Source organism: Cebus imitator, unplaced genomic scaffold (assembly GCF_001604975.1).
Source record: "Cebus imitator isolate Cc_AM_T3 unplaced genomic scaffold, Cebus_imitator-1.0 Scaffold221, whole genome shotgun sequence".
In the NCBI taxonomy this organism is placed as follows: domain Eukaryota; kingdom Metazoa; phylum Chordata; class Mammalia; order Primates; family Cebidae; genus Cebus; species Cebus imitator.
Window position 1 is genome coordinate 237,402 of NW_016107536.1, and position 12,093 is coordinate 249,494.

The following is a 12,093-nucleotide window of genomic DNA, read 5'->3' on the forward strand; positions in this document are numbered from 1 at the left end:
GAAATTATCTGGGCATGTCTCTAATAAAAATGCAACAATTAAAAGTGTGGTGGCAGGTGCCTGTAATCCCAGCTACTCAGGAGGCTGAGGCAGGAGAATCGTTTGAACGTGGGAGGCAGAGGTTGGAGTGAGCCTAGATCGTCCTATTGCACTCCAGCCACAGCAACAAGAGTGAAACTCCCTCTCAAAAGAAAAAAAAACCACCTAACTTTGCCTTGGAAAATTGTGACAGTCTATAATCCCCTGATTGAGAGTGTTGGCAGATCTGTGGTCTTCCCTACTTAGGTCTTGCTGGTAGAGCTGTTCCCTCATGATACTCACTGGTCTCTATAGCAGTTTGAAGATAAGAGGTGAGACTAGAGAAATTCCTTTGCTTTTAGAAGTCCCAGAGGTTATTCTTTCAGAGGCAGAACCTAAGGCTGCTGGTTAAAAATGAGTTTTGGTGCCCCTTTGTTTTATGTGTAACTCCACTGCCACCACACCATGACATTCCTTCTTTTCAGTCACTTGTCTGTCTCTGTAAAATGGACAGCACTGTGGAATGTGCCAAAGACAACCGTGTTGGCCTTGGTCAGTAGACAATGCCCTTCGGGAATTTTTATTTTCCTCTGTACTTTGGGGTCAGAACCTAAAAGATCAATGACTCCTGTATTTTGCTTTCAGAAAACCTTCACCCCAAATATCATCAGTCGGAAGATCAAGGAAGAGTAAGTATAAGTAGCTAGGCCTTCTGAATACTTACCCCTTATTTACTTTCTCTGAATATGTGGCCTTGGGGGAAGTAACTAGGTTTGTGGCTCTGATATTTAAATTTATGTTTTTACTTCTTTTCACTAGTGATTTTCAATCCTGGCTTCTCGGTGATTCTGATGTGCAAGTTAAAAAAAAAAAATACTGGTGTCTAGGGCTCCATCTCTAGAAATTGTGATTTAATTTGTTGGCAGTAGAATGGAGTGATTCTCTTTGATGGCCAGAGTTGAGAGCCACTAGTTTAAACAAAGATGTATCACACTTTCCCTGAAGTTCCTTTGGATTTCTGCCTTCCTGCTTTCAGTCCCAATGCAAAAAAAAAAAAATCTACATTTTTGGACAAGGTGAAGTAAAGCAAACTGAAAAAATCCTGCCTCATCAAGGAAGTGAGAAAAGTGCTAGAATTAGGATTGGATTCTGCTTCTCATAGTGTAATTATTGGCTCAGACTCTCCACTGTCTTGGAGTGAGGTGGTATGGGAGATTAAGGCCAGTTTTTGGAGACACAGTGAGTGAGTGGTTTCCCTTAATCCATTCTCTTTTCCAGGCCCAAGGAAGAAGTAACTGTCAAGAAGGAGAAGCGTGAGAGGGACAGAGACCGACAGCGAGAGGGGCATGGACGAGGACGAGGCCGCCCAGAAGTGATCCAGTCCCACTCCATCTTTGAGCAGGGCCCAGCCGAAATGATGAAGAAAAAAGGTACGAAGAAGGAATCAGTAGTGAGTTTCAGTTCAGACTGCCCAAGAGAAGGGCAAGAGCAGTGGAATTTCCCCGCACCCAGTTCAGTTTTCCATGCTGTTGGCATCTTCCTGATTGATCCCTAGTGACCCGGGTGATTTCCCACAGGAAACTGGGATAAGACAGTGGATGTGTCAGACATGGGACCTTCTCATATCATCAACATCAAAAAAGAGAAGAGAGAGACAGACGAAGAAACGAAACAGATCTTGCGCATGCTGGAGAAGGACGATGTGGGTACCCGGAGGCTCAGGGAAGGGGCTTCCTTGTGGCTGTAGAACAGGGCTTCTGGGGAGCCAGGTGAGGGGCAGAAGAGCTCACTGATGTCCTGGAATCTAGGGGAGCGGCAGGAATCTTTGGTTAGAAAGGGTCCAAAGCAGACTTCGATCCAGGTGCGTGTGCTAGCAGGCTGGATGACCCCAACTCTTTTTGGCAGTTCCTCGATGACCCAGGGCTGAGGAACGACACTCGAAATATGCCTGTGCAGCTGCCGCTGGCTCACTCGGGATGGCTTTTTAAGGAAGAAAATGACGAACCAGATGTTAAACCATGGCTGACTGGCCCCAAGGAAGAGGACATGGAGGTGGACATACCTGCTGTGAAAGGTAGTCTGTGTCCATTAACTTCTCATCTCCAATTCCATGGCTACTCCCAGGAATCCCTGGCATCAGGCATCCCTTGCTTGGGGCCCTAACTAGTGCTCTTGAGCAGGTCCTCCCTAGCTGGCTGTAAGATACAGGAGCTAAACAAAGATGCTTGATTCTCCCTCACAGAGGGTTCACATGTTGACGTGGAGCAGTGGGCCCAGCCTCAGATGTCCTTTTTTAGTTAAGTCACATGAGACTTGAACGTGTTGTCTTGTGCCCCTCTCTATAACCAGTCCCTCCTTCCCACTCCCTGGCTAAGTGATAGTGGAGTAAACGGGGGCAAAGGGCTGTTAACAGTGAGCTGGTGTGGAGGGTGGTCCCATGATAGCCTTCCATTTCTATCACCCCGGCAGTGAAAGAGGAGCCTCGAGATGAGGAGGAGGAGGCCAAGATGAAGGCTCCTCCCAAAGCAGCCAGGAAGACCCCGGGCCTCCCGAAGGACATATCCGTGGCAGAGCTGCTCAGGGAGCTGAGCCTGACCAAGGAGGAGGAACTGCTGTTTCTCCAGCTGCCAGACACCCTCCCTGGCCAACCGCCCACCCAGGACATCAAGCCCATTAAGACAGAGGTACAGGGTGAGGATGGCCAGATGGTACTCATCAAGCAGGAGAAGGACCGGGTATGCCCAGGCAGACACCTGCGGGAATAGAGGCAGGGACTGGGAGGGGAAGTGTAGTCTGTAGTGGGAAGCAAAGCCGTGCCACCCTGGCTGAAATTGGACAATAATGGTTGGTTATTCTTGGAGCCTGCAAGAGCCATGGGGCTTTGTGCCTCCAACCTCAATTGTGTTTGTATGTGGGGTGGGTGTGTTTAATTTTTATAAGGAAATACTTTAAACACATACAAATGAGAGAACATATGGCCAGGTGTGGTGGCTCATGCCTCTAATCCCAGCACTTTGGGAGGCCGAGAGAGGATCACTTGAGGCCCGGAGATCGAGACTGGCCTGTGCAACATGGTGGAACCCTGTCTCTACCAAAAAATAGATAAAATAATTAGCCAGGCATGGTGGCATGTGCCTGTAGTCCCCGCTACTCGGGAGGCTGAGATGGGAGGATGGCTCGAGCCCAGGATGCAGAGGTTGCAGTGAGCCAAGGTCACACCACCGCACCCCAACCTGGGCAGCAGAGCCAGACATTGTCCCCAGAAAAAGAACATAAACTGCTGTGTACCGGAAACTCAGCTTCACCAGTTACTGATATTTTGTCCATTTATATATTTGTTTGCTGTGGTGTTGTATTTTAACCATGGCAGACAGCCCTAGGAGAAGGCACTCTTTGGAGAGCTCATTCTGACCTTTGCCATGCCTGCCTCTTGGTGGGTGTAAGGGGGTGCATGAAAGATGGAGGAAAGCGCTCCTAGCCCAGTGTCCATCCTCTGACTTTCTCCACAGGAAGCCAGACTGGCAGAGAATGCTTGTACCCTGGCTGACCTGACAGAGGGTCAGGTTGGCAAGCTACTCATCCGCAAGTCTGGAAGGGTGCAACTCCTCCTGGGCAAGGTGACTCTGGACGTGACCATGGGAACCGCCTGCTCCTTCCTGCAGGTAAGAGCCTCCCTAGGGCCAGGGAGGGAGCCTTTAAGGAGTGGAGGAGCATTGAAGTGCTGGTGATAAATAAGGGGGTTCCTGGGGGTATCACATTCCCATTCACAGCTCTACACGCTGTGCATATGGTTGTGGTTCTCATCACTGTCTCTGTCAATTGGCAGGAGCTGGTGTCCGTGGGCCTTGGAGACAGTAGGACAGGGGAGATGACAGTCCTGGGACACGTGAAGCACAAACTTGTATGTTCCCCTGATTTTGAGTCTCTCTTGGATCACAAACACCGGTAAAATGAGCAGATGGAGGAGGACGGCGCCTGTGCCCACGGCTGCTGCCTGCTCCAGACATTTTGTTCTTGAATCTGTGAGACCCAAAAGGGGCCCACTGAGCCTACCCACTCCAGCCTTTGGCAGCCATTGTCCCAGATTCCCCTGGGCTTCCTCCCACAGCAGCTGTCAATGGCACAGTGACCTTCCTGCAGCATGGAGTTGGCATATCTTTGCTGCTGGGGATTTGGCCCTGCTATTTATTTTTATATTTATGTCTTAATCTCTTCCACTGATGCATCCTACCAAGGTAGGTGGGGAGGGTCTGTGGGAAGGGGCTGGCCTCTCCTGGGGGCTGTTGGGCTGCAGGGACAGAAGTGTCAGAACTGCAGCTTCTGCTGATGCTCCGTCCCTCCTAGAAGCAACATAAGAGAGGAAGCAAGGATTGAGTCTGAGACTTAAGCACTTGGTCCCAGCTTGCCAGTTCCTGGTTCTGCGTCCTTGAACAAACTACCTAACCTTTCTGAGCCTCCTGTTCATCATCCGACACAAGCATGAGCAGGTTCTCCCTTTCTGACTGTAAGATACATGAGCTGGTACAGATGGTGGTCACGTGATAGCCTTCCATTTCTATCACCTAGGCAGTGAAAGAGGAGCCGTGAGATGAGGAGAGGAGGCCACGATGAAGGTTTGGGGGATGATACCTACCTCCCAGGGTTGGCGTGAGGATTCATGGGCTATTAGAGATGAAAACCCCTGCACAAGGCCGGAACCAGTAGGCGCTCAACAAATGTTCGTGTCCTTTTTCTCTACCTGAGTCTATATTCCAACAAAGTAGAGATTCCAAGTCTCAAAAGCAGTGACTAGAGCTGCTCCCATCCTTGCTCTTGTTTCTTCCTGCTTTATATCCCGCCCTCACCCTGGGCCTGATGCCCTAAATTTACGAGGTCAGGCTGTTCTATGCCTTTTTCTCCTGGCTCCTCTTAGCCAGGTGCTTCCTGTGTCAGTTGCTGTAATAGCTGTGGGTCATAGGAAGAGATCAGAGACCCCTGCCTGCACCCTGCAAAAGCCTTTGGGGGACATGGTGTGCCAAGGACATGTTCTTGCACTCCTGTCTTTATAGTTATTTCTCATGTATGAGCCAAAGTCAAATATTGCTAACAAAAACTAAACCCTTGGTAAGAGAAGTTAGGGGTGTGTTGAACAGTGGCCTCTTTGACACTTGGCTGATGATGCCCACTTCAGAAACTTCAGGATCAGAGGCCTCCCTCTGTGTCCTGTCCTAGCACTGCCAGAGCCATCCACAGTGTTACTTTTTTGGGACTGTGATCTTGTTCCCTTTACCTGGTCATCGTACTGTGTTGTCCCTGGAGGAACAGCTTCTCCTCCTCTGTCTTGACAGTATGGCTGGGGTTTTCCCTCGTTCAGGTGGGGAGACGTTTGCAGGTTAAAGAAAGGCCTCATGCGGTGGTGTGTGTGGCTGTTAGACATTGGTGGCACAGCTTCCCTTTGCTGGCGTCATGGCACATGGTGTCTGGGACAGAATGAACGATAGGGGCTCAGGAAAGACTGCTTCCTGCCCACCCCCATCCCTGATTTCTAGTGGCCCCTAAGATTTTGGGTACATCTTCCTTCAGGCTCACCTTCCTTCTTTTCAAAGCTCCTCAATCCTGTTACTCATTTGTCAAGGCTGGGCTTTTCCTACAAAGCCCTCAACCTGTTGACCACATCACCCTTTCTGGAGCTGAAGCTAATCTCAACTCCATTGGATAGTGTTGTTCTGGGCTCTTCTCATTGTAGAGGACTGGAGCAGAAAGGGTTCCTTGGAAAGATGTGCTGGGTAGCCCTCTTTGGTCGGCTAACGTTTGATTAGCTCTGGACTCCAGCCCTTCCTTCCTTTAAATAGCTGATGCACTGCCAACCGGTCGCCATTCTCATCTTCTCTTTCCGTTCTCTTTCTTTGGTTCAGAAATACTCTTTTGCTTTTTTTGGATGAACTCAATTGCCCAATGTTAGATATTGAGTGTTTTTCAATCTTTAGTTTTCTGACTCTTCCAAGAAAGTTTGAGGAAGAGCATGCACTGTTTTTGCGTTCCTTTCGCCCATTCATATGTCTTGGCTTGAACCTTATGACTCTGCATCAAAGTCCACACGGCCTGTCCCTAGATCCCTGATGCACAAATTAGGTCTCATCAATAAATGTGGGCAAAGAGAGGAGAGTCTGCTTTCTTGGTCGGGCTCCAAGGCGTGCATTTTTACCAAGGAATATGTACAAATGGCAGAGGAGAAAAACCAAAGCCAGATTCATACATGAGTGCAAGTGGATGCAAGTTTGCTGCTATCTGCATCTGTGCATACGCTTTTTGTTAAAGAGAGAAAGAAGGGACAATAGGCTTGTGCAGTTTTCTAACTACATGGTTAAGTGGCAGAGTCTGGGCTGTTGAGTCATGGTTGGGTTTGAATGCGACTCCACCAGTGAACTTTGGGTTGGAAAAAATCCCTTACCCTCTTTAAGCTTGATTTTATTTATTTTATTTAAGAATGAGACAGTAGTGACTTTTTCTTTCTTTCTTTTTTGTTTCTTTCTGCCTTCTTTAGAAAGAAGTCACTTTTTTCTAATAGGGTTGCTTTTAAATTAGAGTGAACAGGAGGCATGTATTGGGTGCCAGACAGATAATTGCTTGTAACAGGATGTGATCAGCATGAACAACAGAGAATTAGCCTGACGGTGGCTTAAGCGATGAGAATGTTTATCTCACGTAGCAAGAAGTCTGTAAATAGATGGTTCTAGAGTTGGTGGAAGCCAAAATGTCATCAGGATTTCCTTGGAAACTTTAGCTCTGCCATCCTCAGTGTTGCAGTGTGGCTGCTCCTATGCCAAGCATCATTCTCCAGATGACAGTGCACACAGCCAGAGTGGACAGTGGCACAGGTGCGTTCTCATTCTGCTCTGTCTTTCTCCGGGAAGAACCATCAGCAGCTCCAGCAGCCTCGCCCCCGTCTCTTTATAGAGTGGGGCCACATGCTCACTCTTGAACCAGGCACTGGCAAAGGGGGTGAGTGGAATAGTGTATCCCCTGGCACGGAGCACACTCACCCTTGAGCTGGGGTTTTGTTTGTAGGGAAGAAGCTGGAGTGGCAGTTGGATAGACCATTCATAGTAGCTGCTGCCATGTTCAAAAAATACTACAATGTCAAATCATAAAGTGTTCATCTCGGCAGAACTTTTTAAAATGTTCAGTCACCTTTTATTCTATGAAATTCAATTTTAACATTTTAGTGTATATTATTTTAGATTCGGGAGGTACATGTGCATGTTTGTTTTTTGTTTTGTTTTGATTTTGAGATGTCTCTTTCTGTCACCCACTCTAGAGTGCAGTGGTGTGATCTTGTCTCAGTGCAACCTCTGCCTCCCAGGTTCAAGTGATCCTCCCACCTCAGCCCACCAAATAGCTGGGATTGCAGGTGCCCACCACCACACCCGGCTAATTTTTGTGTTTTTAATAGAGGCAGGGTTTCACCATGTTGGCCAGGCTGGTCTCAAACTCCTGACCTCAAGTGATCCACCCACCACAGCCTCCCAAAGTGCTAGGGTTACAGGCATGAGCCACCACGTCCGGCCCCATGCACATATTTGTGTATGTTGCTTACTGGTGGGGATCAGGCTTCTGTTGTACCTGTCACCCAAATAGTGAACATTGTACTCAGGTAACTTTTCAGCCGTTGGCCCCCTCCCACTCACCCCGTTTTGGAGTGCCCAGGGTTTGTTATTTCCATCTTTATGTCCATATGTACCCATTATTTAGCTCCCACTTATAAGTGAGAACATGTGCAATTTGATTTTCTGTTTCTAAGTACACTTAGGATAATAATCTCAAGCTCCATCCATGTTGCTGCAAAGGACATGATTTCATTATTTTTTATGACTCCTCAATGTCTTATTTCAGTCTCCAAAATTTTTTATGTTATTTATAGTGATATAAATTATGTGGTTTAAATTATGTGATATAAATTATGCAATGACTCACACCTATGATCCCAGCACTTTGGGAGGCTGATGTGGGTGGATCGCCTGAGGTCAGGAGTTTGAGACCAGCTTGGCCAACACGATGAAACCCCATGTCTACTCAAAAGACAAAAAATTAGCCAGGCATGGTGGTACACACCTGTAATCCTAGCCACTTGGGAGGCTGAGGCAGGAGAATTACTTGAACCCAGGAAGCAGAGGTTACAGTGAGCCAAGATCATGCCATTGCACTCCAGTTTGGGCAACAAGAGCGAAACTCCATCTCAAAAAAATAAAAATAAAATAAATATGTGGTTTTATCATGTTTTTATCATCTATCTCACTCAAAAATATATACAATTCTTTGGTCCCAACTACTCGGGAGGCTGAGGTGGGAGGATCATTTGAGCCCAGGAGTTCAATACCAGTCTGGGCAACATAGTGAGACCTTGTCTTTGAAAAATAAGTAATACAGGCCGGGCGCGGTGGCTCAAGCCTGTAATCCCAGCACTTTGGGAGGCCGAGGCGGGTGGATCACGAGGTCAAGAGATCGAGACCATCCTGGTCAACATGGTGAAACGCCGTCTTTACTAAAAATACAAAAAATTAGCTGGGCATGGTGGCGCGTGCCTGTAATCCCAGCTACTCAGGAGGCTGAGGCAGGAGAATTGCCTGAACCCAGGAGACGGAGGTTGCGGTGAGCCGAGATCGCGCCATTGCACTCCAGCCTGGGTAACAAGAGCGAAACTCCGTCTCAAAAAAAAAAAAAAGAAAAATAAGTAATACATACCCACATCTGGACATACGCAGTTCTTCCATGTTAATGAGTATTTTGTGTTTCACATACTTCTGAATTAGCTGAAGGAATTAAAAGGTATCATCTTTTTTTTTTTTTTAAGATGGAGTCTCGCTCTGTCACCCAGGCTAGAGCGCAGTGGCCTGATCTCAGCTCAGTGCAACCTCTGCCGCCCGGGTTCAAGCAATTCTTCCACCTCAGCCTCCCATGTAGCTGGGACCTACATGCACTAGCCACCACGCCTGGCTAATTTTTGTATTTCTAGTAGAGCTGGGGTTTCACCATGTTGGCCAGGCTGTTCTTGAACTCCAGACCTCGTGATCCACCTGCCTCAGCCTCCCAAAGTGCTGTGATTATAGGTGTGAGCTACTGCACCCAGCCAAAGGTAGCATCTTTTAATCCTGGACCGCCCCCAACGTGGTCTGATTGAATTGGGCACTCAGCACTAGGTTCTTCGAAGGAAAAGAGGCTTCTTTCCTGGGACAGTGCACAGTGAAAGGGCGGCACCCATGCTGTTCATCCAGTGCTCCAACCAGTCCTGGTGTTGGATACTTCCACGTTTGGGGCATTTCTCCTCTCGAGATGTCTGTGCTAGTGACAGATGATGTGAACACCTCCTCTTGGATTGTGGTTCGGCTGCACAAGGCCCCACCAAAGTTCTACAGCTAAAGCATGGGGCCCAGAGGGGGCCTGGGTCTTAGGGGTGTCATCTGAAAAAATAGAGATGGTGATGGGATGCCACCTCTAGGAGCACCTCTGTGTGGCCACCTTCTGCCTCAGCTCTTCTAAAGCATTTCTTCTGTTCCCTTTCATTGCGGTAACCACTGACCTGTCTCCCCAAAAACGGAGTCAGAAGTTGGACTTTGTTATTTGGTTCATCAACATTTAAGACCTAGTCAGAAAAAAAAATGCAGTCTTACATCTTGAGAAAGCTTACATGAAAGAAAAAAAAATGCAGTCTTAAATTTTGAGAAAGCTTACATGAAAGAAAAAGAAAAATGCAGTGTTGAACACTGTTGGCCTGGAGACTGTATCTTACGTATTTTCCAGGGTTCACTGGACAAGTGGAAACCATTCTAGGCATACTAAGCAGAAAGAGTTAATACAGGAAGATAAGTTTATAGACTCCTTGGAAGGCTGGAGGAGTGAGCCATAGGCTGAGCATCCAGGAATCAAAACCCCATAGAACAGATGGTGAGGGAGCTACATGCTCTGCCATAGTCAGGAATGTGGAGACTCTGGAGTTCCACTGAGTTCCAGAACACAGCACACTGCCACAGCTGCCAGCCAGGCCTGAGGGAATCCCACCACCTCAGCTGCCTCTGGAGAACCACACAGCTGTAGCTGGACCCTGGCACACGGAAGAAAGTGCCTGCCGTGTGCTAGGCGCCGCTGCAGGAGGGCCGTGGTTAAACAAGTCTGTGCTCTGCATGTGCCTGCGCTCTAGTGAGGAGACAGGTTAAGCATATGGAAGGAAGTTAGAAGGTAACAAGAGTTTGGAAACTTGCAGGGAGTGGAGGATTCTGGGTAGTGGCAGGCAGGATGCAGCAAGTGGGTTAGGCTTCCCTGAGAAGGTATCCTTTGAGGAAGTGAACCAGCGGGATCAGAAGCTGGTAAGGAGAGTACGCTGGGCTGAGCAGAGTGAGATTGGCTGAAAGTGAGGTACAGAGAGGTGGGACCTGGTCCTGGAGGCCTTTTAGGCCACCATAGGGACCTTGGCTTTTTTAAGTGACCTGGTGAGCTGGCTGTGGTGTGGAGGTGAGGCAGGAAGTGGGGCTGATGGACTCTCTGGGCAGTGGGTGGCAGTGGCTTGGCCAGGCTGCTAACAGCAGAGGTGCCGGGAAGTGATTGGATTCTAGATACTGATTTCAAGGGTAGCACCACCGTGATCCACTGATAGATTCAGTGTGAGGTATGTGAGAGGAGTCAGGCTCACTCCATAGCTCTCGCAGTGGAAAACAGCCAAAGTGAAGAGGATGGCCTCAAGTGTACCTCCACCTTTCAAATCTCAACTCATAAGACCTCAGGCATGCCCAGAATGCTAGCAGAAGAGATTTAGGGAAATGTGCGCATTTCGCTTTCTGGCCCCTGCAGTTCAGGTTCCACCTTACAAAGTGGTGAGGGAGTGGAGTGGGTGGGGGATGCCACCCAGCCATATTCACAAGAGTTGGCATAAGGATTCACAGTTGAGTGAAGCTTCCTGAGACTGCTGTGCTGCCAACAAAAGCACACTCAGTACCTACACGAGCCGTATTCAGTGTGGCTCTCAGACCTTTCTCCAGGGCAAGATGATCGCAAGAATTCTTGTAGAAACGTCTCTTACATTGTACAACTCAACTTTAATGGTTATATTGGTACCCATCTTCATACTATAAAAATCACCCAAGTGATCTCCCATTTCTGGGACATTTAGTTTTTTTCTAGTTTTTCATCATTTAAAAAAAAGATGTGGCCCGGCGTGGTGGTGGCTAACACCTGTGATTCCAGCCCTTTGGGAGGCCAAGGCTGGTGTATCACTTGAGCTCAGGAGTTTGAGACCAGCCTGGGCACTATGGCTCTACAAAAAATGGAAACATTAGCCAGGTGTGGTGGCTTGTGCCTGTATTCCCAGCTACCTGGGGGGCTGAAGCGGGATGGTTGCAGTGAGCTGAGACGAGATTGCACCACTGCATTCCAGCCTGGGTGACAGTAAGAACTTGTCTTTAAAAAAAGATAAACCTGTTAAATTGTTGCCAGTATCCTCAATTGTTTCCTTAGGATTCTCTGTTTAAAATGGTTTTCCTGGCCGGGCAGGGTGGCTCACGCCTATAATCCTAGCACTTTGGGAGGCCGAGGCGGGTGGATCACAAGGTCAACAGATCGAGACCATCCTGGTCAACAAGGTGAAACCTCGTCTCTACTAAAAAAAATACAAAATATTAGCTGGGCATGATGGTGCTTGCCTGTAGTCCCAGCTACTCGGGAGGCTGAGGCAGGAGAATTGCTTGAACCAAGGAGGCGGAGGTTGCGGTGAGCCGAGATCGTGCCATTGCACTCCAGTCTGGGCAACAACAGCGAAACTCCGTCTCAAAAAAAAAAATAAATAAAAATAAAATAAAATAAAATGGTTTTCCTGACCAGCCTGGGCAACAAAGCAAGACCTGGTCTTTAGGGAAAAAAATTTTTTTTTAATTAACTGGGCATGGTGGTATGAACCTACAGTGCCAGCTACTCTGGAGGCTGAGGTGCAAGGATCAGTTGAGCCCAGGAGTTTGCGAAGTCCAATTCTATGAGATTTTTAAAGCTTTTGTTAGATTTTCCCCTCCAGAATGTTTGCATATATTCACCTGTGCATCAGCAGTGCATTTG

At 48.0% G+C, this 12,093-nt stretch overlaps 1 protein-coding gene across 3 annotated transcripts in view; it reads left to right on the top strand.

Annotated features, from left to right (window-relative positions):
- POLR3D (RNA polymerase III subunit D) overlaps positions 1–11,510 on the top strand; it is a 12,990-nt gene extending 1,480 nt beyond the window's left edge. For 2 of the 3 annotated variants that reach the window (XR_005203534.1, XR_005203533.1), the window contains 8 exons: positions 664–707; positions 1,297–1,448; positions 1,596–1,720; positions 1,924–2,092; positions 2,488–2,753; positions 3,528–3,680; positions 3,845–4,551; positions 11,503–11,510. Coding sequence is in view for 1 of the 3 variants with exons in the window: in XM_017549680.2 (XP_017405169.1) it covers positions 664–707; positions 1,297–1,448; positions 1,596–1,720; positions 1,924–2,092; positions 2,488–2,753; positions 3,528–3,680; positions 3,845–3,967 (1,032 nt within the window). In the remaining 2 variants the exon portion in view is untranslated. Of the gene's footprint in view, positions 1–663; positions 708–1,296; positions 1,449–1,595; positions 1,721–1,923; positions 2,093–2,487; positions 2,754–3,527; positions 3,681–3,844; positions 4,558–11,502 lie in introns of those variants that run through there. The other variant, XM_017549680.2, reaches the window with a different exon arrangement.
- Positions 11,511–12,093: the final 583 nt, after the last annotated feature.